The 25,012-nt window shown below is 43.8% G+C and overlaps 1 protein-coding gene across 2 annotated transcripts in view; it reads left to right on the top strand.

Annotated features, from left to right (window-relative positions):
* The window catches only part of prkcsh (protein kinase C substrate 80K-H), a 66,724-nt gene extending 52,303 nt beyond the window's left edge, over nt 1-14,421 (top strand). For both annotated transcript variants that reach the window (XM_039772666.1, XM_039772667.1), the window contains exons 16-18: nt 9,018-9,117; nt 9,981-10,143; nt 13,642-14,421. In XM_039772666.1, coding sequence (XP_039628600.1) covers nt 9,018-9,117; nt 9,981-10,136 — 256 coding nt within the window. In that variant the 3' untranslated portion in view covers nt 10,137-10,143; nt 13,642-14,421. The remainder of the gene's footprint in view (nt 1-9,017; nt 9,118-9,980; nt 10,144-13,641) is intronic.
* The last annotated feature ends 10,591 nt before the right edge of the window (nt 14,422-25,012 follow it).

Genomic DNA, 25,012 nt, shown 5'->3' with positions numbered 1-25,012 from the left:
TTGAAACTGTTGTGTCCTTGCTATGAAATGCAAAACGACAGGCCGAGTTTTATTTCTTGTGCTCTGTCCAGTAGAGTGGTTAATCATGTGTGACTCCACATTCATGAAAACTTGCACACCTCAACATTAGAGCAAGCTTTGACGTGAACAGACCAACAAATCTTTCCAATCCTGTCCTCCTAATTCCTCTAAAAACATCAAGTCGAGGTCTCAACATCTCTAAAGTCCCGCAGTCCACCACACTACCTGATAATTTACATGTCAAGGTTTCTCTTTAAGCAAAATTTCGTAATGTTTCTGCAAAATTTACCCTCAAGTTTCCATCCAAGCCCCCGTGTTCTTGTTGAAGTCATTTTAAAGTCGCCGTCTTGATTGACTATCCCGATTCCTTTCATAATTTTAAACACTTCAGTCATGTCTCCTCTTAATTTATGCTTGCTAAAAATGAAAAGGTACAATTCTTTCAATCTTATTATTCATTCCCTGTAGCCCTGGAGTCGGCCTGGTTACTCCAGATGAGGCCTCACTAGTGTGTTATGAAGGTTCAGTATAACCTCCTTTGACCGGTGGTGGTGATGATGATGATGATGTTCTGTGCTGACATGTTACAAGGCACTTCACAGGGTGACACAGTTAAGAACTGAACAAGCTTTTGTGTAGAGATGATATATGAAGGCCCAGTAACATTCGCAGTTTTAGTGGCTTTTGAAATGTAATTGGGCACGCTCAGGCGGCCACTGTCCTTTTCCTGATATACGAGGGGCAGTCAAGAAATTGAGTGAGCGATCAGATTACGCACTCATTGTTGTGAAGGGGAGCGCAGCACTTCTATAGCCCACTGCAACAGGTCTGGATTGGTTTCGGCGTGTAGTTTTATTACCGTTTGAGTTAGACGTGTGAATAGTCATTCGCCACAATGTCGCAGTCCGAACAACGCGCTAACATCGCTGCACTGCTAGCGTACGAGTCCCCAATTTGCACGTGAACTTGATGTTAGCCTGTTGTTTTAACTGCGACATTGTGGCGAATGACTATTCACACGTCTAACTCAAACGGTAATAAAACTACACGCCGAAACCAATCCAGACCTGTTGCAGTGGGCTACAGAAGTGCTGCGCTCCCCTCCACACCAATGTGTGCCTAATCTGATCGCTCACTGTCCCGCTATATCACAATTCTGGGAACGTCTTGACTGCCCCCTCATAGGTCTCATAGGATGGTTTTGGGATTATTGTACCTCGGTTAACATTACTGTGATGTTTGGGAGATGAGAACTTTTAAAAAGTGCAATGATTTCTAAATGTTTGCTTTGCACTCAAAACTGCTGCATGTATATTTTATTTTTATTTTAGCTTTATTCAGCTGTCCAACCTCTTCCACAGTACAGCAGTAGTCCACAGTAAAGATCTTCTGTGCTTACATCATTTACTTTCCTTTCTGTTTTTTGACTCTATTGTGAATTTTTTTTATTCCTCCCTTTTGCGTATGACTGACGTTAAAATGTCTTATATTTCAATATTTAGACAGTTTCATAGATGTGTTTTCCTCCACCAGGCAAAGGAATGAAAGGGAAAAAAATGAGACTATTCTTGAGAATAAAAGATCTGAGAACAAAAGAGCTCATCAGATCCGTAACAAGTCAAGGCTGAGATACCTGGATTGGATCCTCACAAAGTGGTGTAACCCTTGTAGTTCCTGGGCCTTGAGGGTCTTTAAATATGCCAAGACCAGCACATCTTCGTGGCTCTGTCTAGCTAGGTGGGACTGGTAGACCGCGATTTGGGGGTTGACCCGATAGACACCCTTTTATCCTCTCCTGCACGGAGTAAAAGAATAGACGCCATATACGCTGAGTGTGTAACGGTTTGTGGTCGGTGTCCATTTGTACCTTTCTGTGCTGTTTTAGTCTGTTTTGGTTAAAGGACCCTTAGGACTGCACTGTAAGGAACATCTGCCTTGTTGGGGGGTTTAATGAGAACTAAAAGGGGGTACAAGAATGACCAGGGTTCAAGTGCAATGCTGAATGAGGAGAGAGGAGAAGAGCACCAGGGAGAAGGTCAGTCGAGGTTGCTTCTATTCTGGAGAAATCACATCACCCGCAGGGCGTCCTCGGATGAATTTGAATTTGTTTCTTGCAAAAGAAAAGAAAAAAAAAGGCCCTGAGGAGACGGCGGATTCTTTTTGTTCGTTTAAACGCGGTGTTTTGTACCTTCTGATTTTAATTGTGCCTCCTGCAAGTAATCTTGGCTCTTGACAACTTACCGTAAACCCTTTGCAGTAAATCTTGGTGTGATATTTTTTGATAATGCTCTTCAATTCGATAAATTAACTCCATTGTTAAATGTTGTTTCTATTAGCTGAGGTTATTAGCTAAAGTCAAGCCATTTCTTTCTGTAGATGTTGTTTTTTTTAAAGAACTGATTCATGCATTTGTCTCTTCTTGGCTTGACTACTGCAACTCATTATACGCCGCCCTTTGCTCGTCTACAGTTAGTCCAGAATTCTGCTGCCAGGCTTCTAACTGGCACACGAGGACAGAATCGCATCACACCAGTCTTGGCTTCTCTCCACTGGCTTCCTGTTTGCTACGGGATCACATTTTTTGTAAATTTTACTCTTGTTTTTAATTCCCGGGCAGGAATGGATTAGTCGTCCTCCTACCTTGCTGATCTTACACCCTCCTTCACGGTCATTGAGGTCCTCTAACCAGAAGTTCTTGGTTTTGTCGAAATGTAGACTGAAGCTCAGAGGGAGCTGAGCTTTTTCAGTAGCTGCCCCTACCTACGGTTTGCCTCTTTGTTAGGTCAGCACCAACTTTGGTTATTTTTAAATGTCATCTGAAAGCTTTTCTTTTTGCCAAGCTTTTTAATTTGATTTATTTATACTGTTACTTATACTATTTATTTAATGTGGTTTGATGTATTTATTTTTATGTGTGTATATACTGTATTTGTGGAAGCTGTATTGCACTTTGGTCAACTTCTGTTATTTTAAATGCTTTATAAATAAATTGACTGGACTTGGTAATAAAATTTAGAGAAGGCCTGAATGACCTTTAAGGCCTGGTTTGGTAAACTTCCCCCCCGGCCCGTTGAGGAACATTTAAAATGTAACGTGTATGTTTAAAAGATTTTTTTTTTTCCCTCTAAACTCATTGTGCAGTTGTCATTAGTGTATTTGTGACTTATTTGTTACTTATATTTGAATTAGTATGTGGGAAGAGGCGCCACAGCTCAGGATTTTGTAATTAGTTGAAATATTGGAGTTCATATTCTCCATATCTCTCTATTATAAAAGGAAATCCTGGGACGAGATTTTCTCGGAGATCATTTCGGGTCCCACGAGACGAGACTTTTGGCCAGGATATTTTGACAAGTCCCACAGTCCTCTCACTTGTCGTTCATGTGAATGCTATTGTCAGACTCCGTTCCTGGGCTCTCAGCTCCAAGCGGGGTCGGAAATAAAAGACAAAGAGTAGATGACAAAGTAGAATGTTGTAAAGAGGTTCAAAAACGTCGGAGCGATACACATGCAGATCAGGTTAGAGATAATGAAAGTACGAAAATTCAAACATCTTAAAGAAATGATAGTAAAGATCGCATTAGCACTAAGAAACGGAAATTATTACGTGGCGAAATAATGGAACAGCTAAAAGAGATTGAATATATGGACATCCGTGATATGACAGAAGTATGTAGATCAGTGGAAGGCAACCTTTTTCGAGTTGTGGCGCACTAAGTCCAAAAATCTTCTTTCGCGGCGCACCTGAGGGACTGCCCATAAATAAAGTCATGACGACACAATCTATGGACAATTGCCAATAAAAACAGTTAATTTTACAAGTTTACAAGAAAGACATTTTAATAATAAAGGAATCAAAGGATAAATCTTAAATTTAATTCATGTGAACATTGAGATTGTTTTTTAGCACATTTGAGATTGATGCGAGGATCAATTTTCGAAAGACATGACGCGGATATTCTTGTCGATCATTTGAAGTCTCTCGCGTTTCTTAGACTTCATTTCCGTAAGTGTTCCGTTATCTGTTTGTCCAACATAAAATTTTTTTTTAAACATTATCTTTTTAATCAACCAAAAGTTCAAAAACACTAGCAATTTAAAATATTTTACAAAAGTTTTCGCGGCGCCCATACAAAAATGCCACGGCGCACCGGTTGCCCGACAATGATGTAGATATTGTTGGGCTTTAAACTTTAAGCCGGAGACTTGTAGATCGTCCAATTCGTGTTGCCATCAGGGAGAAGTAGTGTATCTTCACAATGAAGAGGCGTATCCGCGAGAATTCAAAGATGTGTTGTTTGGTGAAAGTGAAATCCACATACGCGAACGGCAGAGACGCGAAGTGACTGGTGCATAGTGCCCGCCCGAGGGTTGGTGAGTGAAGTGAGCAGAGGGCAGAACCCCCTGGTTTACAATAAAAATGTGCTTTCTTTCATTTGTTTCTGTTGACGTCTTATGTGTTTGACTGTTACTAGTGAGAAAGTAGTGCTGGCCCCTCGCTTTTTCAGATCACCCGTTTGTTTATTTTGATGCTGCTTTAAGGGTCGGTAGTGTATTCTATAATTGTGCCAGCTATGGGGGTGACTCGAGTAACGGTGCACGTGGTACTTTATTATGTCGTCCTGCTCCTTAACACAAATAGCCTGTCTGGAGAAGCGGAGGCGTCTGTCAGCAGGTTGGGCTCATTGGCCACATCCTAATATTCGGTCAGACGTCTGATCTTTGCCTCTTTGACCGTGGTGACCGATTTGGCTGTTTGAGCTCGGCTCCTGGATGTTCATCTGCTGAAGTCTGTAGAGTTTACGGAGAATGGGGCAGTAAATAAACACATATACAGTGTGAGGGAGATTTGTTAACGAGAAGGATCAATGCCATATTTGTTCAAAACAACGAAGGCCACAAATCCTCATATATGAGATGCTAACAACAGCAGGGCATCTATGAATGCATCAGATGTGGAAGTGTGTGGACCGCAGCAAAAGGGTTAAAGTGTAAGAATACACTGGCAGAGAGATCATCAGAGTTGGATACCTGAAGACCGAGAGATTGTTGCTTGTGGTGACGAATCTCAGTTTTGATGGTGGAGTCTGCCCTGCCTTGTCTCGGCACTGGTGGTGCAGTTGCGCTGTGCTAGTCCTCTCAGCACCACCTGGCTGCCGCTTGATTGCCGCAGAGTCTCATGCCGACATGTAAATTATGTGAGACGCGTAACCTGAGTTTTCTTTTTCATGGATGTTTAAATGATGTTCAGCGTTTGTCCCCATTGATGTCACCTGCTTCACTTTGTCTTTAGTGTGATGGCATTTTGCTGAAATAGCAGATGTTTAGACTGTCACAGTGGTGTGCTGCCCATGAAGTTTGCTCCTTAAGATTCTCTCCTCATGTTTCTGCTAATAAAATAAATAAATAAATAAAGCAAGCCTCAATCCGGAGGAGAATAGCTTATAAGCGATGCCCTGCACCCAAATGTAAATCAGCCGCTCAAAGCGTTCAATAAGATGGCGTGACATTAATAATTCTGTGCCTTTTTGGGAGGCTCTTTATTTTAATGTGTGGAGTGTTAACTCCTGGGGTCTTTTTAATTTTTTTTTTTTCTTTTTTGGTGCCATCCCAGATTTTACTGTTGACTTACATTTGCTTTAGCATTTTAAACAGCGTGGTCCATCTGTCTGTTTTGGCTTACCAAAGGCAAGTAGATGAAACATTTCCCAGCTTTGGTTTTCATCCCAACCAAATGTAAAGTTGTCCAAGTATTGTCTAATTAGACTTGAATTTAAGAGTAAATAGGACATGAAAATTGCTTTGCAGCCCTGACTGGACGTTGTAGTTGGTGGTGGGCTTAGACAGAGTGTGGTGTAACATCTGAGGAGTTCTCGGGTCCGTCTACGCCACTGACTGGCTGTGCAGCAGACTTTGACAGGTCACAAGTCTGACGTGGTTATGGATAAAGGAGTTGGCCTAATGAGCACCCGCTGCAACTGAAATGAAACCTCAGGCCTCTGGGGAGAACTGATTTGGTGCCCTTACGCCCATCACATCCTGTCCCACGCGCCTGAGGGTTTTAGAGAGGGCATTTGAAAGAGACCTTGTTCACCAACAGGAGCTTGATTTTTGGAAACTACTTTGTTTCTTCCATAGTTGCCATTAGTTATCCCCTAATGTCTGCAGCTTCAGTTCAGTGCAGCACTGCTTCTTCTCCAGCTTCCCCCCACCCGTCCATTTTTAAATACAGCCATCTCTGTTCATGGTGTCTAGTGTAAGTAATGATGATCAGTTGCCGGCCGTGTATCACTATGGAGTAACGTTTTCGACATAAATACACCCATGTGCAACTAAATGTACGAGGTGAGACACAAAAATAACCGGACTGGGCTTGGGGCTTTGAAACCGTCTGGAGGTCGGCCGGCCGGACGTGAATCATAGACCTGTATCCCCTCTTACACGCTGTCTCAAACTGCTGACCGGCTAGGTGTATCCTGTGAGGAGCCCACTCAGTATTTGCACAGCAATCTCTACACGGGTTGCCGCGATAATGTCGGGTGAAAAAAATCGAACAGCGAATCGACATCAAATTTCTCGTGAAATTGAACAAAATGGCCACAGGAACTCCAAGCAATGATAAAAACAGTGCACGGTGATAACAGTTTGTCTTGCGCACAAGTTTTTGAGTGGCACAAACGCTTCAAGGAAGGACAAGAAAATGTCATCCAACTCCCAGGTCGAGCGGGTTGTTGATTGGATGCTTCACCGCGACAAACGCTCCCACGCACAATGCTTTTTCTGTAAAGCAGTTTTTGACTGTCAAAAGCATTCCTGTCCTCAATCAGCCGCCCGAAAATCAAAAGTGACCTGAAGTGAAGACACAAATGGTAAGCCTGTTGAAGAGCCTCAAGCAAGAAAGACTTCCAGCACTGTTTCAACCAGTGGAAAATACGTATGGAGCGGCGTAGAGAGAAGGGGACGATGGGATTAAAAGTGCAACGATTTTATGTGACATTTTTTTGTCACACTTTAAATCGGGCTTATTTTAAAACCTACATACAGTATATGTGTTTGGTATCATTCTTTTCAGAATTGATCGAACTTTAATGTGATGTTGTTAGATTTTCAGATTCGTATTCCGTTTTTAAATTATAAACTAAAATATCAAGAAAGTCGTGGTTTTTATTTTTAATCGAGTAAACTTTAATCACAGGAACAAACTTTATAAAAAAAAAAAAAAAAAAGAATGTATTCAAAGCACCGATATTTGTATTTAGGTGATCTCGTGAGCTGAAGGTCGAGTTACGATGATCCACTGCATATCCCTTTAGATTTCATGTGATTTTTTTTTTTTTCCTGTTATTTAAATTTCATTCTTTAAAAAAAAAAAAAAAAAGTGAATCTATAAGAATGTCAGTTAAAACGAATGGCTCATTTATTTGGTTTCTTATAAATAACGGGAATACTCCGGTCGGTAAGAGTAAATATTTTCTCATTTCATGATTTTCACTCTGTTTAAATATAAAGTTTTCTTTTAGATATTTATAGATTTTTGTGATTTATTGACTGCAATAAATTTTTCTTTTGTACATTTACAGATTTTACTAATATTCTGGCTGCGCCCCATGTTCATATACATAGATATATATTTTTTTTTTTTAACAGTCCGGTTATTTTTGTGTCTCACCTCGTATTATCAGGGGTGACTCTAAATGATAAGTAGTATGTGAGCGTAAATGTCAGAAAATGTGTGTTGTTGTTTGTTTCAGTTCATTCACTCAACGTGAAACAGCCTTGAAGTTTAAATTTAAACTGTCATTTCCTCTCCTCTCGGTGACTGGTTGAGTAATTTCGAGAGACCCGCCTCTGGAGGCCACGACTTATAAAAATTGAGCGATGAGCCACAGGATTCCTTACGCCTTCGGTGTGTCCGTGGCGGATGTGAGTGCAAGCAAAGGTGGGCCAGGAATGACTGCCCAACGCCGTTACTTTAATTCAAGAAGCTCCAGATTGCTGTAAATGTGGCACTTGATGGCCGAAGATCTGCACTCGCTCTAGTCTGCTGACAATTCACCAATCAAAAAGCAGTACTCGCTGCAGCCCGCCCAATCAGCTATGAACAGGCGTCTCGGAATCGCTCAGCCAATCACGAAGTCTTTCTTAGCTGCTGATGCTTGAAATGCTCGTTTTCACTTCAAGGTGTATTTCGTGCTGTTTGCTGCGTCAATGAAATACATGAAGAAAATATTCAGACACGCACTTTTTTGGTCACTTATAATTATTTATTGTCACATTTCATAAGGCATTAATTTGTGGATTTAGTTTTGTCTGAAACATTCCCCCATACTTTAACCCCTTGTTGCCAAAATTTATTTACAACTATTTCAAAAAAGAAATTTGTGTTTTTGATGTCAAGAGGATGCTAAATTAAGTGGAGACTGTTAATTTGAATATAACGCACAAGCAAACAATAAACTGGTTCGTGTTTTGATCTTAGCACAATTTGCCTCAAATCTGGACAATTTCTCGAAATTAGCAGCCAAAATCCACATGCCTGGTCACGCCAACACTGTGCTTCTATCAGGCGGATGTAGTTTCCACTCTGACTGCTAGATGGCGTGACTGGTGCTTCCAGTAAGATCCTTGGTACGTATCGAATACACATTAACTGGCATTGGCGGGATTCACACGCCACCTCGGTGCTGCATTCAGGCCGTTAGCGGTTTGAAGCGATTTCACGCCAGTTGTCTACAAAGGTTTAAGAAGATTCCACGTTAATAAAAATGTTAGTAAGCTGAATGAAGAGCAGCACTCGGCTTAAGAGAAGGATGGCGATTGGGCCTCAAGTTCCATGCCCTGAAATGCAGGGACCTGCAAACGAGGGGTGGCTATGGGGTCTTAAGAGCCATCCCTCGAACCTCATTGGCTCGTGCACCCTACCATTTTTGATGTCAAACTTGTTTAGCACTTCATTTGAACTGAAAGTTTAAAGTGTGCTTCTAACATTATTCCAGGTCTTGGGGGTCCTGGGCAGGTCCGGAAAACAACAAATACGCCATGATGAAGTTTGAGCAGGGCACTGGCTGCTGGCAAGGACCCAACCGATCTACCACGGTAAGACCCTCTTGGCCCTCATCTTCCTCTCGGTGCTTGCTTGTGGCTTTTAATGGATTCTCTCTACTGCCTGTGCTTCTGAGACTTAAATTGAAAGATTCTTATTTTTAACATCTTAGCGGTACATTTTTATTATTGGACAAATAAACAGCGACACTTAGATTGTGCGTGCAAAGACAGACCTGGTCAGCGACACAGTGTGTGGTTGAGCATCACACGAGGAACGAAGACGAGCTCATGAAGCTGTGATGTCAACCTGACTGTGTGTGGACAGTGCAGAGGACCATATCAAAGCGCTAGAGGGGCTCCATTAACCTTCAGAGCAGAAGTGGGTGCTCCGTCACACCAGGACCAGCTGCTATTTCAGGCTTCAGCCCCCCCATCTTGTTTACTCGACCGTATTGTCGCCAGACTCTGAAGGCTGATTGTCTCCGTTAAAGCAAGAGAAGAAGTCAGGAGCCCATTTGCACGTGATGACTTTGAGGACAGCATCACTTGGGAGTCCATCACACCCTGTTGTGTTAGAAGGGAGAGAGTTCTGTGGGGAACGTGATTTAAGACCACCACACCTGAACGACTTCTGGTGAAGCCGGCGTGTTCTGGACCCGTTTAATGGGCCATCTGATCACCCACAGATGGTTCTAGTGGCGCTCGGTTAGCCTCGCCTGTAAAGAAACAGTGACCTGGATAAGGACACAAAGCAGAATGTCCGCTAGACGTGTGACTGTGCTTTAACATGCATGCACCTTCCTTCTAACCTTCAAATGACAAAAATGGCCTCCACTGTGTACACCTCGGACAGGACCATGGACCAATAACTAAGCCGGTAATCCCCTCATGCTTGTGTGTTTACCTCATGACAGGTGAAGCTGAGCTGCGGCAAAGACACGGCTGTCATCTCGACCACTGAGCCCAGCCGCTGCGAGTACCTGATGGAGTTCACCACGCCAGCTGTGTGCCAGGAACCGCAGGAGCTGGACGCGCATGATGATCTGGACGTGCCCCGTGATGAGCTCTAGCCTCCTGGTGAGAGAGACCCTTTGTATTTCAGAGATCTCCACACTTAGGAGTTTGCTAATAAACTCTGGACACGGCAGTTTGGCTACAGGCTCACGTCCTGCAGCGCTCTAGTTAGTTAGTTAGTTAATTAATTGTTACTCCTGTCCCGTTGTTTAAAATCGCAGTTCATTAAACAAACTGAATGGCCTGCTCAGAGTCAAACGGGGAGCCAGTGGTGTGGATCGAGTAGACATCCTTACAGTCGGACGCCATAGCAGCTGGCCACACAGGTCACGAGGGTATGAAAGGAAGCCACGTCCAGAAAGTGGAACCGTCCCAGTGGTTAGGATACCAAATATTGAGGATGCTTGTCCACTTTCTGCTCCTCTGCCTTCTCTGTTGGCCTTCAAGGGGTCGCACCAGGAAGCCCCCCTCCTACTCCCACTTCATCTGACTAATGTAATGTGCCATTTCAGAAGGCAGCACTATTTTGAAAATGGCGCACAAGCTCATTAGTGTGGCGTCTTACGTCAGTGGTGGAAATACGATACGCAGAAAGAGGAGGGCAGCCATTTGTACTTAATTTAGTTTATCTGCTTTAAAACATGAAAAATAACAAAAAAAGGAGAACATGACCATCGTCCCAAAGGACTCGGAGTACAGGGAGCGCACTGTAGGACTAAATGTTTGTTCCACCCTGACCCTGACATCTCTGGGAAGCACTGCTTTAACGCATCGGGGGTTTGGACTGGGATGTCCAACGAGCTCACAAAGTAGGGGTCGCGACCCTCGGTTTAGTCGTGAGATGATTTCCAAGAAATCAAATACTTTTTTTTTTTTTAAACTTTTTAGAAATGAATTAAATTTTTTAGAAATAACATTTTATCCATAACTAACAAAAGATAAAAACTAGTAGTTAATAGTTACATTTAAAAAAAAAACCAAAAACATGCAAATTAAAAAGCCATCAGCCTTTCAAATTTCTTTCCGTTCCGTTTCGACCCTGAGGTGATTACGACAATTTAACGACACATCAATGGCGTCCGGTGCAGCAGATCAATTTACAGCACCATGTTGAACATTCCGACATGTGCACGTAACGTGTAGGTAATTTTCATCGCTTTATGCTTAGGATATTTTTGTTGAAATGAAACGTTGGCTAATATCGACCAATGACAACGCAGATAGGCCAGCGGAGGAAAGCGGAGCAGCACCACCGTCAGAAAGCCCATCGTCCTCGGGTACAGAAAGACCCCGATAGGACAAGAGAGGATATTTTGTTGAAATTAAACAAATGAGTAAATTACTATTAAAAAGAATTCTATGGTGTTAGCCCATCGTGTTCTTTCGTGTTGTCATGCTCATGTTTGGAGAGGCCTAATGGCGCATGTGCACCGATGCGCGCAACATTTGTATATTTGAACCACTTCCGAGGGTAGTGGGGGTCACGAGTCACTGGCACGGTTATTTTGGGGGTCGTGAGCTGAAAAGTTTGGGAACCCCTGCGTTAAAGGAAACGTTTGGTATTCTTCAGGTCAGTTTTTTCTTCATTGGTGCATTTAACTCTTTCAGGGCTGATGTCGACTTTTTTCAAAAGGAGGAGTTGACTGTAAACGGTGACAAAACCAACCGTTACGTTGCTCGAAGGAAAGTTAGCTTCATTGGTTTTGACCGAGATTTCCTTCGCTCCCGTGAGTAGCAAGGCACAAGCAACGGCAAAAATGGCACTGACATCTGGTGAGGGATCAAAATACTGAGTGGACGGCGTTTTGCCTATTCTCTCTGAATTGGACTATGACTTGTTCGACTCCAATTTTGATACAAGTGATCGAAAAAGAATGTGAGGTTCCAGCTTCAGCTGACTGGTCCCCAACTAATCATGTTGCTGAATAGGCTCACGGTTTGCCTGGGAGAACTGCCACTGAACAATGACAAGAGGTAGAAACCAGATTACAATGCACTGCGACCGTAACCACTGCTGCCCCAGCCACACACAGACAGCCTGGCAGCAAGCCTGCCACACATTCTTGGCAAGCTGGCAGCCCCAGCATGCAGCAACAGACGTTTTATTTAGATTTCTATATTGCTTTTCAGAAAACTGTTTTCTGCCCTCAAAGAGTTAACAAGCAGAATCGTTTTTCTAAAGTGAAGCGTATTGTATAAATTCTAAAAAATCCGGACGTCCGTAGAGGTCATCCACCGGACGCTTAGCCGGTTCAGGCCCGGCCAGTACTCTAATGGGAGACCATCTAGGTTGCTGCTGGAAGAGATGATGGTGAGGCCAGCAGGGGGCGCGCTTACCCTGTGGTCCGATTGTGGATGCCAATGCCCCCAGTGCAGTGATGGCGACACTGTGCTGTAAAAATGGCGCCGTCCTTCAGGTGAGACTTAAAACGGAAGTCCTGACTCTGTGAGGTCACGAGAGATCTCCGGGTGTCTTCCTGAAAGAGTACAGCAGGGGTCCCCAACTCCGGTCCTGGAGGACCACCGTGGCTGCAGGTTTTCATTCTCACCCTTTTTCTTAATGAGTGACCTGTTTTTGCTAATTGACTTCTTTTGAATTCATTGTAGTTGACCTGATCTTGAAGACTCGGATGCTTTAATTGTTTCTTGTTCCTTAATTAGCAGCCAAACAATAAGGAGATACAAAACAACTGGCGTCCATCACACAACATTTGAAAATAAGGGAAGTTGAGGGTCTCAGGAATGCTGATCTGCTCCGGTCCACAAAACATTTTAACAGAGAAAACGAACAATTGTGGAAATGTCTGCCATTGCACAGCGAGAGTGGCAACGAGCCGTGGAGTTAATGAACAACAAGACTCGGCGCCCGATTAAGCAACTGGTTGGGGTCTGAGACCCCCTGACTTAGGTGGTGGTTTGTTAGTCCACTCATATCACAATTCAGGGGGAACAATTTTTCAACAATTCAATTAAAATGAAAAGAATTTAATTAACAGCAAAAACAGATCACTAATTAAGAAAAGGGTGGGAATGAAAACCTGCAGCCACTGGGGCCTCCAGGACCGGAGTTGGGGACCCCTGGAGTTGAGTGTTTCCAAAGTGTCCTGAGGCCTCGTGTATAAGCAGTGTGTACACACAAATGTTACGTACGAATGTTTCCCCGCTCAAATGGCGATGTATAAAACCTACACTTGACGTAAAGCCACGCACATTTCCACGGTACCTCATACCCTGGCGTACGCAAGTTCTGCGCTCAGTTTTGCAGTCTGGTGGCACCCAGCGTCAAAGCAGTGCTTCTGTTCCAGTGTGGTTTCCCTTTCTTAGATCCCTGACGCGACTTTATAAATACACTGAAATTAACCGCATGTTGTCTGTTAGTGTAATACATCAGATTGTAATTAACCAGTAACAATATAATGGGCCACAGAGCGGTCGAACTATCGGGTCACGTCACTCATTTCGAGGAGCGCACACTGACACCCACCACACGACGTACCACTTCAGTCCCAAATCTGCTAAGGAAATGCTAAAAAAATTTTTTTTTTGGTTTTGTTTTTACAGGACCACTTTGGAGGGGGAGACCCTCGAGGGAGACGGCGTCCATCTTTCTTTAGCGGTGTAACGTAACGCCTTGATGTGTTGGGTTTTTTTTTTTTTTCCCCTCCCCAATTTGAAAATTTGTTTCTGCACGTTGAGTTACAGACCACCTGTGTCAAATCATTGGGCGGGATGGGGGGCTTACGAAGGACTTTTTTTATTTTTATGATGTTTGTATGCTTGCATTCCAAGAAAACTCAATGAATGAATTGCACTGATTTGGGAGAGTGGGCTGGGGGTCCGACGGGAACCTGTATCACTGAGATGACCCGCAGTTGTATTTTAAATGTCTCTTCACCCCCCAACATCTCGTGAAGTTTCTTTTCCTCTTTAGTTGTTTTGGTTATTGTTTAATTTTTAGCCTCATTCACCAATAAATTACGTAAAATGGACAACTTAACTTGGTTTAACCCCCCCTCTTTGTTACCTTTCAGTAAGGTGTGCCTGTGGTCCGGGACCCCATGGAGGGAGTCCATCACGGAGGCCTCCACTCCTTCTAGTGCTCTCTTTGTCTTTTTTTGTCCTTCTCTGTCAAGTCATGAAGTACAAATGTTGGCCTCTGAGTTTCTGTCTGTCCTTGGAATACAAATTCAAAAATCGGCCCCTTGGAGCAGGTGGGTGGTGGTGGGGGGGCGGCCGGCCCATGGCAGACATTGCAGAGGTGGTCATTGGTTGCTTTTAAATGAGCTTTCGTGTTTTGTGTCATGTTTATGGGAGTGTGAATAAAGACGCTGCATCTCGTAAGATCGACTGAGGTGGTCTCCTTCAATCCCACACCACACGTGACGACCCCTTTCGTCCTCCTGTGTCCTCAAACATGGTGGTGGGCACCTGCATCAGGCATTGGGCCAGAACCGGCGGTGGGTGCGATTCTAGGCTGTCATGGGTCTCGCCTACAGTGGCAAGAAAAAGTAGGTGACGGTCTTGGAAATAACAGTTGGGGTCTGAGTGACGACGTGAAGAAAGTAACGACACTAAATGAGCCTCTTGAGGTTTTGTACATTCAAACATTCACAGTGCAGGCGGGAAAAAGTCTGTGAACCTCCTTTGGGGGGCCGGTTAGCACGCCTGGGGTCTCATTTATGATTAGATAAACTTTATTAAACCCATCAGGTTTAAAGCTTACATACTCTTAATACGGGCACCTGCTGAGAATGAAGCTGCTTTTGGGAGCCCTTGGCAGTGCCACTCCGTTATTGCACGCGTCGGGTCTCAGTGGCCTGGACAGATGTCATGGTGCCCGTGGTTATCTGCTTGGCGTTTACTCACACTAAGCATGTTTGTTCAGGGCTGTGCCCAAGTGTGATTGAGCCCCCCGCTGGCCTGCACACTGGGCCTGGGCCCACTTTTGTCATCGCCATGTGACTCCGCGTGAAGCCAAAACGAGATCCGACCACGGAGTGGCAGCATGCCATGTCAAAATGATTTCACTTCTTTTGTGGTGGTCCTGGATGGCGCTCTGCACCCGTACTGACAGATTTATTGTTTTGCTGTTAATCGTGCTGCACGTAGGAGATTTTTCCGGAGACGGATGAAGTTAAGGGAGGCGTTTGCAGCTTTTCTTGCCAACTACAATTCACGTTCCTGTGTAAGGTGAGGATGAAGACCAGTTAGTAACTCGCATGGAGTCGGGTGAAGTGAGAATTGCACTTTGACTGGTCACATCATTGACCTCAGGGCTGTCTTCTGTGCCCGGGAGCGTTTAGCGATCACACTGATCCAGAATGCCACTGAACTGTTTGGGCCCACCTCTTCCAGTCGGGCAAGGGCCTGGCATGAAGCGCCAATCAAATGAAGTAGGCTTGTGTTACATGTGATTAAATGTGCTCAGGCACTGAACGAATTGCCAGTGTGAGTTCACCCATGGGCGCTGGCATCCTATACTTTTCCCCGGACCCCCTGAGCACAGAGGAGAGGCACTATAATGCCACACGTGCCACACTTTGTGCTCTCAGTTGCAGAACACGACCAGATATTCTTGAATGGTTGGCTTTGGGGGTCTCGGCTATTCTGCACCTTCGTGACTGGATGTGTATGGGGCTGATTAGCTTGCCCATTTACAGTACAGATGTTTCAGGGTGGCACTCGAGGTGCAGAGATGTATGCCCGTTTACAAGACAATTGTGATTTATGAAGGGTAAGTTGATGACGTGTGTGGGGGGCGGGGGTCTCGCTTATTTTCACGTTCCAATTCATGCAAAGTTTTATCAATGCGACTCCTGTAGTCCAGCCAATGACATGAGATTGGAGGTGTGGCTTAGAGCTACTCTGGCCAATAAAAAGAAAGCCCTGAGAAACATTCTGATTTTTTCTCTTCACATGAAGCATTAATAAGGAGGGCGCAGGTGGTCTACGAGCAGGACGTGGTGATGACGACACAGCGAGTGTACAGGGAGGCCATTTGGTGCTGTGGGCGCCCAGCCGAGATGATAAAGCGGTGGGTGGTCTCGCAGTGCCAGGCTGAGGTGTTGAACCGGGGTCCCTAACTCCTGAATCGCTCTGTCGTCTCCAAACGACTTGCTGAGTCATTTGGCGCTGCCCAGTCAGCGTGTGACCCGGTCATGTTTAAGGTGCCATTCAGGTCGGTACCCAGAAGATTCCAAAAGGTTCGCAGATGTCCTCGCCAATGTGGGCTGGTTTGGGCGTGAGGCACTGGCACTTTTCTTTAATGGCGTGTGACCCAAATGCATGTGTGTGGGGAGGGGGCCATGGATCATATGAGGGGCGAAAGGACACCTTCATGGGGTCTACACTTTCATGTCCACCCCAAATCTTGACCCCCCAATAGTCATTTTCTTGGGTTAAATGAGTTAAAGGATGCAGTCGTCTCCCCCAAATTCTGCATGGGCTGTGGGCGCTCGGCGTCTTTAGAACGTCTCCACATATTCTTGCTGTATAACATTGAATCTTGGGTGGGATGTTATTTCAGTGGACCAACAGAAAAAGACCCTTAATGTGAAAATGGAAACACAAAGTGCTTGAAAAGAATTACGAAGCTGGAATGCCACATAACTGATCTCCTTAGTATTCATGATCAGTGGCGCAGCCCCTTGGCATCAGTGGTCCCAGCATTAGTTTTGCGGCGGTCGCATGTCCAGGGTTTCAGCGGACTGTCATCTAAATGCTCCTGGAGGTCCAACTTGTGACAGGTCCATATGGGTGGGCTGACCTACACCAGGAAGACACGAGACCAGTCGGGATGGAGAACTCTGAAGGAGTCGCAAGCTACAGTGGCCGACACCGATGAGACTCCATCCCTTCACCCGTCACTGCTTTATGGGAGACGGGGGGGCAAAGAGAAGAAACACGGGAGACGGTTCTGTGGTCTAGGGAGACCTAAATGGAGGTCTCGGGGCTTGGTGACCGAACATGGCACGTTATCACCAGTGTACCATCCCCACGGCTTTGAAGATGCCTCTCTGCAGCAGTGCCTTGGAAGGCTGGCGAGGGGAAAATCCAGGGGTGGCGAAGGGGCCTGCAAGAAACCTGCATATTGGGAGAAGACCACCAAGATGATGACTTGATAACAGCAATGGGAATGTCCCGCAGTGGCCAAGACAGAGTCCAGGTGTGACACCTGCCGGAACAAGGGGGTGTTATTGGTAAAGCTGATGGAGCTGGACCTGAGAACTCGGAGCCCCAAGGCTGCCATCTCCTCCTCTTCCTCCTCCATGCTGACTTGATGGGGGGTGAGTTCATTTAATTGTGACCTCTTTGCTGAAGTCCACTTTGACATTGAAGGGTCTTCCCTCTTTAAGCCAAATTCAGTCCTCTGCGTATTCAGTGTTGTATGAGAAGAAAATGTGAAGACGTTTCATGGATGCCATCACGTCTGTGGCAGCGGGTCAGGTCAGAACAATAAAGCCGGAGGTTGTTGGTATCTGCAGTCTCGTCCCTGAGCAACAGGGGTTTGTTCAGGCCGAGTGCCACTTTCCAAAAGCTGCCATGGCTGCCTGGAGACAGTAATCACCCAGGTGTACACAACTGCCATTTTGGACTGACCACCTGCTGGGTAAAGGCTGGCACTCAGGTGATGGCCATGAGTGGGGGTAGGGAGGGCATAGCATAAAACCACTTACCAGCTGTGGTGTCTTCTAACCTTCATTTGTCTGGTGAAAAAAACCCAGGGCAGGGCGTGGTACAGGTAAAGGGTTTGTACCCATGCATAAGATGGGCACCTAAACTCACAAAGAGAATCAAATGTTGTTTGGTAATGAAATCTTTATTAATGGGGTACGAGTTACCAGAACTGACTGGATACACGGACAAAAGAAAAGTTAAGTGGCAACAAACACATTTAGACTTAAATAACCAAAAAGTAGGAATGGCCCAAAGCCAACGCTGTACAGACATGTCTTCTGTCCACGAGCCACAGTGAGCCGCTGTTGGTGTAATGTATGGCCTCCCTCCGGGGGTCTGTGGGGCAGCAGGTGTCTGCATTGCAGAGTTACTGTAGCTGGGCTCCCACCTGAACACTACAAGGAGGAGCCCCTCTACAGAAGGTTCCCAAGATATTTTGGAAGATGCCAGTTAGCAGATTACGTTTATTCATATAGTGACTTACCTTTGGCGTCACTGTAACTGAGTTTGGGGGTCTGTTTAGAAACAAAGCAAATGATGCCAGCTCTAAACTTCATTAGGACACGACATCAAGCACAAGACTAGTCGGCCTTACCGTGACAAGAAGAGAACCATCAAGAGGAGGGTCTTCAGACGCTTCTGCACTTTGGATGAAGGTGGGCAGCTTAGTGTGGGGATGGAGTCACCTGATGTGCCAGTCGTTTGCAGACCTGAGATCTCAGGAGGGTCTCGGTGTAGTAGCAATGCAGTAGGTGAGCGTCGATGACTCAATAGTGGTGCAGATTCCCGGGGTGCGGGGGCTTGCGTCGTCGTAAGAGAAGCTAGCTGGGTAGTCCATCCATCCATCTATTCTCCAACCCGCTGAAACCGAACACAGGGTCACGGGGATCTGCTGGAGCCAATCCCAGCCAACACAGGGCACAAGGCAGGAACCAATCCTGGGCAGGATGCCAACCCACCGCAGAGCTGGGCAGTCGGTGAAAGTTGTTTTTAGGACAAAAGACTTTGTTCAAGAAATATCACACAGGTCAAAAGCAGACGTCGGAGCGATGATTGGCTGAGCCCGAAACGCAAACCAGAAATCAAAGTGGAGACCTTGAGCTTCATACGATGAGGTTGGGGGTTCAAATCCCACCACTGACACTGTGTGACCCTGAGCAGTCACTTCACCCGAAAAAGAAAAGAAGTGTAACCAATTCTACCTCAGATGTTGTAAGTCGCTTTGGATAAAGGGGTCAACCAAATACATAAAACACAAGCATCTCACACAAAAAGTAGTTTTTATTAAATCTCGGGGGTCACGGAGTGGCTCTGCTGATCTTTGTAGTCAAACACAAGAATCGCAGTGCCCCAATGCATTGTGGGATTGCTTTGAATTGAAACAGGTGAAGTGAAAAACTCCATCACAGTGGCGCCCCCTGGCAAAACAAAATGGAGTCACGACTGCTGGTAAAAAAAAGTATAAACTAGGAAGTAACATTTCTGAGCAGGAAAATGAACATCAGAAATGGATTCTGCGTGTATGAAACCCCCCAAGAAACCCAAATTTAAAATGACACAAAGAATTCAAGGACAGACAATAGCAAGTGGGTGTACGTACCATTATTGGGATGGGGGGGTCAACATAGCTATTCATATTCTGAAATGCTGACCAGCGGCGGACGTGAATGGGATCTGAGGGAGGATTTGGCCGTGTCTGTGGGATCTGAGGCTCGATATTTAAGGCTTGAGGTCGATTCCAGCAGCTGTTTGAACCCCCCGGCGCTGATCTGAAGTTCTTCTTCTTCTTCTTACTCTTTCCTGTATGTGGCTGCATGGCAAGTTGAGAATCCATTGGGTTTCTTTTGCTTCATCCCGTTGTTTATTTTCTGCTTCACCTAAGCAAGCGAATCCCGTTTTCTGAGAATGTGCAGGCGTCCAAAGCGTGTGCAGCCTCCGCGCTCCAGGCAGGCCGCATGGTGTAAGTAGTTAAGAGCCCTGAGGCTGTGGGTTCAAATCCATGAGAAGGTCACTTCACCTGCCTGGGCTCCAACTGGAAAACCAAAAAGAAGTGGAACGACAGGCATCATAAATGTTGTTGTGAAGAGGGGACAGTCAGATACGTCAACACAAATGGAAAGGCCGAGTGCGATGAGCCTCAGGCGGCCTGTTAGTTAGTAAGGCGTCTCTCATCCCTTCCCTGAGACCCCCGCCATGTATTGACCTGACTGTAGTTTAAGGGGCGCCAAGATCGCTCGCTCTCTTTGTATGTTTTCCTATTGTGACAATGGCTGCAGTTTGCGATGTTAAACTTTCTCGTTCTCTTGGCCAGTCTCGGGCTCTTACCTCTCGCCTGCCCACCACAACTACAAGAGGGAATCAAAGATATCACCACCGAGTTTGTAAGATTCATACTTTTATTTTTTTTTATTCTGGCATGAAAAGTACAAATAATTAAACAATTCCATGAAAAAGTCTTTTACAGCATCCACGGCTGAAATCCCAGTAATAAATAACCTAAGCTAACGCAAGTTTGTTTCATTTGAATTTGATCTTATTAAATGCTTTTGTTTTCCCCCCAGTTCTCTGACTTTGACTCCACCTTGGTTATTCTTAACAAGCCAAACAAATTTTTTAAAAGTTAACACAGCAAAGAAACATAGACCATCTCCCCCCCACCCCCAAAACTAAATACATCCAAAGAAAAATCGGGAAAATGAAAGGAAGAGCCTTCCCCGCTAATGCTGCCAAGGTGCAAACCAATAGACCAGGATGGCAAACAAAGTGTAGAATTCAATTGTCGGTCGAATGTCACCCCAGGGCTGGCGTGGAGAACAGAGGGGCTACTTAGTCCCAAAGAAGTACGGAGTGTGGGGTCCCGGGCAGGTGCCGTAGATGGACCGCGTCATTCACCTCCAAATCTAAACTGTCCACCCACATCATTAAAACACCAGTCGCCATCGCTCACGGTCAGCTGGGGACACCCGTAAGGTGCCAAAATCTGGAAAGACCTGATAAGTTATGGTGGGCATCAGCAGGTGAGATGGAGGTATAGGGTCCAGACATCTCACTGTCCGACACCACGCTGTGCTGAACACCTGTGTGTGTGTGTTGTACATAAAATACACTCAATACGTCTTATATATATAAATAGGTGTGTGTGTGAGCTGCTAGAAGTGCTGTGAGCCCTCAGTCAGAATGTACAACAGATGTGTGCTGAACACTGGACTTGTATACGGTAAATACTGTATGTACACACACACACACACACACACACACAGCGGTTTGAGTGCTCATCGTCTCCACTTTCACTGTTGTGTGCACTGCAGGTCTGTGTAGACGCGTACATGCTGGATGTACTGTATATGTATATGTATACTGTTATTATATAAAGAGCATACGAGTTTGTGAAGTGAAAGTTTTCATCAAGTGTTCATCATGGACTTGTGTTCACATCGGGCCTCATGTACAGTATAGAGATTGTAAATACGAGTGTGTGGAGAGTTATGTCACATACAGGTTATATTAGACAAACAGTATAGGAGTGTAAGTCTGTATATTTATTTATATTTTTTTAAATGCACATACTGTATAGAGATATAGCTTACGCGAGAAAGGGAAGGCCAGCACAGCCCGTGTATCTCTTTCTATGGTTGCACATCAGATATGGATATGAAATGTGATTCCTCCGTAATAGATAACGGATCTGTGTGCCCTTTGCCACCCCTCCGTGGAGTACATAAGCGTGAGTGCCGAGGCCTTCATTACCGTACCTGGGATGGTTACGATGACGGCACAGTTCCTAAAGTGCTGGAAGCCCCTCTGCTCACACCACACCTTTCTTGGGTTTAACAGGTAAGTGTTGTCTTTTACTTCAGTCTTGACAACATTCTTTTTAAAGGCAGTAATTGAGGAAGTCAACATTTGAAAAATTAGTTCCAAAAGAAAAACTTAATCCAAACATTTTTTGAGCATTTTCAATGTTTTGCCGGCTGTCTGAACAGCCAAGAATTTGCATCTTGTAGTTTATTGATTTGGTCACGGAGCAAAGCCTCACGGAAATGGCCGCTCTATTGCTAAGGAGCAGTTACGGGGTCGGCCGCGTCACAACCCATTTATTCACAAGCATTTGAATGAGGGTCACAGGCCCCAGTCAAGGACCGCCATTTGGAAGAGTGTTGACCGCTGGGTCAGAGTTCAGTACAGTTAAGCCAACAGCAGACAAAAAAGAAAACAAAAAATACGTCCGTATGTTAGAAGGAACAGCACTGCAGGACTTCTCCGGCTGGGAGTTGGAACGTCTCTCCAATTCTTTAGTGTGTTCTATCACTCTTTTTTTTTTTTTTGGTTTGCAATATTTGTACTGTTAATAAAAATACACACTTCAACATAGCGGGTTAAATGGGGTCTTGTCAAATGTCCACCCAGAATGCTTGAAAATCAGGTTGACAAACAGAAGAAAGCAAAGTTTTATACAATAAGATGAGATAATGAAGAAAACCTGGTCGAACAAGACAAATGGAGTACATGTAAGTTAATTCTTAACATCTACTATAACACACAAAAAATGCTTCTAAATATTTGTTGACTACACATTTTGTTGTAATTTTTTTTTTTAATTCAGTGCACTTTGCCTATGGAGAGCCTTTCTCAAGCGTAATTTTTTTTTTTTCAATTTGTTAGTCTTTTTGTTCCCTTTAAAGAAAAAAAATATAACCACATATCAGCAAAATGAAAAATTAAGTCATTTAAACTTGCAAATATAATTAAAATAAACCATAAATATACACAAAACATACTTTTATACGAGGCAATAATAATAATAATAATCAATAATAATAATAATAATAATAATAATAATGATAATAAATAGTTTTAAGTTAACAAGAATAAGTTAAAACTACAAGCTAAAATTCACCCAAATAATTACAAGTTTGATGGCGCTATCTTTTGTATGTTTTCCCCCTTTTTTCTTTTAAAAATTTTTTGTTGCAACAAAAGCTACCACAGACTTTTACAAACACAATTGAACACATTTGATTTTAAAACCAAGAAATTCTAAACTAATTCTAAACTTTTTTTTTTGCAAACAACTGAAAAACTGCAACTAAGTCTTAAAAAGTCCCTTTCTTCAGTTTTGTTCCAAATGAAAAGCGAGAAATCTCAGACCCACGTGTGGTTTGTACAGTTATGTCAAGGACACAAAACGCGAAATTAACTTGTGAAACTGAGATGCAAAACAGACTCATTTCAGGGTTTTGGTCTTTGAAACCAACATGGGCTAGAAAACTAAAGCACATTTTTGAAAAACGCACCACTCTTTGTAGTGTTTTTTTCTTCAACTGCTCTTTTTAAATACATATATATATATCTGTATATATAAAACACAAAATTGCTACATCAGAGCTTATTACTAGTGTGAGTCCAAATAGCGCTTGTTTTTCGCCGCCTTACCCTTTTCGCCAGAATTTGTTCGAGGGATATTGTATATTTCAAAGTTTCAGAGCCTTACCATTTGTTTAAAACTTTTTTTAACCTTTATTACTATTTTTAATGACACTTTCCTCTGCCGTTTCTTCATAATTTACATTTAACATTTTAAAAATATATATTTGTTCTCACTTGATAAAAAATTGAAGCACATTGCACATTTCGCTCCAATAAAGGAAGAACCTACTTCTTACACCAACAAAGTTGGGTGGGCTTCTTTCTTTCTTTCTTTTTTTTTTTTGGTTTGTTTCGTTACTGCGTTTACCAGTGATTTTAGAAAATAAACACACAAAAAAAAACAACCTACAAATGCATTGAAGGATCGCTTTCTTAAATGATTCCTGACAGCTCTTCTTGACCCCCTTTTTTCCATTGGAGGAAATGGGTCACATATTAGTTTACGTATTGATAACTGCTGTGTAATTACATGGTAATTACACGATACTTGTCTATGTAGCTACAATGTAATAGTGTCTTGTAGCAAGGTGCGCACTAGAACCATAAAGGATGAAATGTTAACAGGACACGCGTGTTCCCGCTCGTACTGTACACTTTGTGTCAATTACACTGTATTTATCCATACCTAAACAAAAATGCAACCGAGATTTCATCTTGAAGCAATGCAAAGTCCTTCAGATGTTGAAACTGACATTCGCATTCACATTGTGAAGCAGATTAGGCCATAAAAGAAAGTGTCTTCTAGCGCAACTGTTTTTTTGGTTACTGTACCCTGCCTCACGTTTATCCCAGTGGTGCCAGCAAGAGTTGGAAACATACATGATGGTATAATGGCTAATAGCACGTAGGACATGGAATGGGGGGAATTCTGAAGCGCTTACCCTGTCACTCATTCACTCACAAGCTTGGTAATGTGTGCTGAAAGCTGATTGGTGTTACTGTTGTGTGTCGCATAGTTCTTGAAAATTACTAGATAACCCCTTTCAGTAATAATGTTCATATCTGTAATCTGTAATTGATTTCTTTTGCTTTGAAAAGTCAAAAAAGAAAATGCAGACTTAGAGAGGACAAAAAGGCAATCAGTTTTCTAATTAATACATCCAAGTAATGAATATTATTGCTGGAAACCCCCTTAATTGCTCCAAATTTCATTAAACATCAAGTGTTCTTTTAAGTCACAGTGCCAACATCTATTATTATGGTGGGGAAAAAAATAGGGGAAAAAGGGTATTGTCAATTGTTTTTCGTGTATTATCTTTCTGTAATATAGGCTGATTCATATGTCTGGGAATGTCATAATTAGGATTGTAAAACACAATCATATCTTCAGCTTCACTGAGAAGCAATGCGATCATGTACGTGTGTGTATCTGCCAATACCTGCCAACCACAAAGACACCGCTGCATCAATAATAACGATTACACAAAGACTGATGAATTACCCTGTATATGCAGGCCAGCCACCTGCAAGCCACCCTAAGTCATCTTCCATTTCTTACTTCATTCCAGCATCCTGCTGCAACTAGCTAGTATTATAAAATGTCTTGTCCCCATAATCCTCCCCACAGTCTACTCCCAGATGTCTCTTAAGTTTGATGTACTGTTCCAAGTGTCCATTTCAGGAAGCATCTTTCGTGACTATAGACAAAAGTGTTAGGATGGGTACACATAAATTCTTTTGCCGATACATTCAGCTTTACTCACCAACCCAGACGACATAAAGTGTATACGAGAGTGGAAAAGAGCATTCTGATTGCTATAAAAGACCTGACTAGAAAAACTGCTCAGCGCATGAAAAGAAGCAAAGATTTGAAAGTGGAATGGGTAAG

This window comes from Polypterus senegalus, chromosome 12 (genome assembly GCF_016835505.1).
Source record: "Polypterus senegalus isolate Bchr_013 chromosome 12, ASM1683550v1, whole genome shotgun sequence".
Classification (NCBI taxonomy): Eukaryota; Metazoa; Chordata; class Cladistia; order Polypteriformes; family Polypteridae; genus Polypterus; species Polypterus senegalus.
This window is presented reverse-complemented; position numbering and strand designations above follow the sequence as displayed.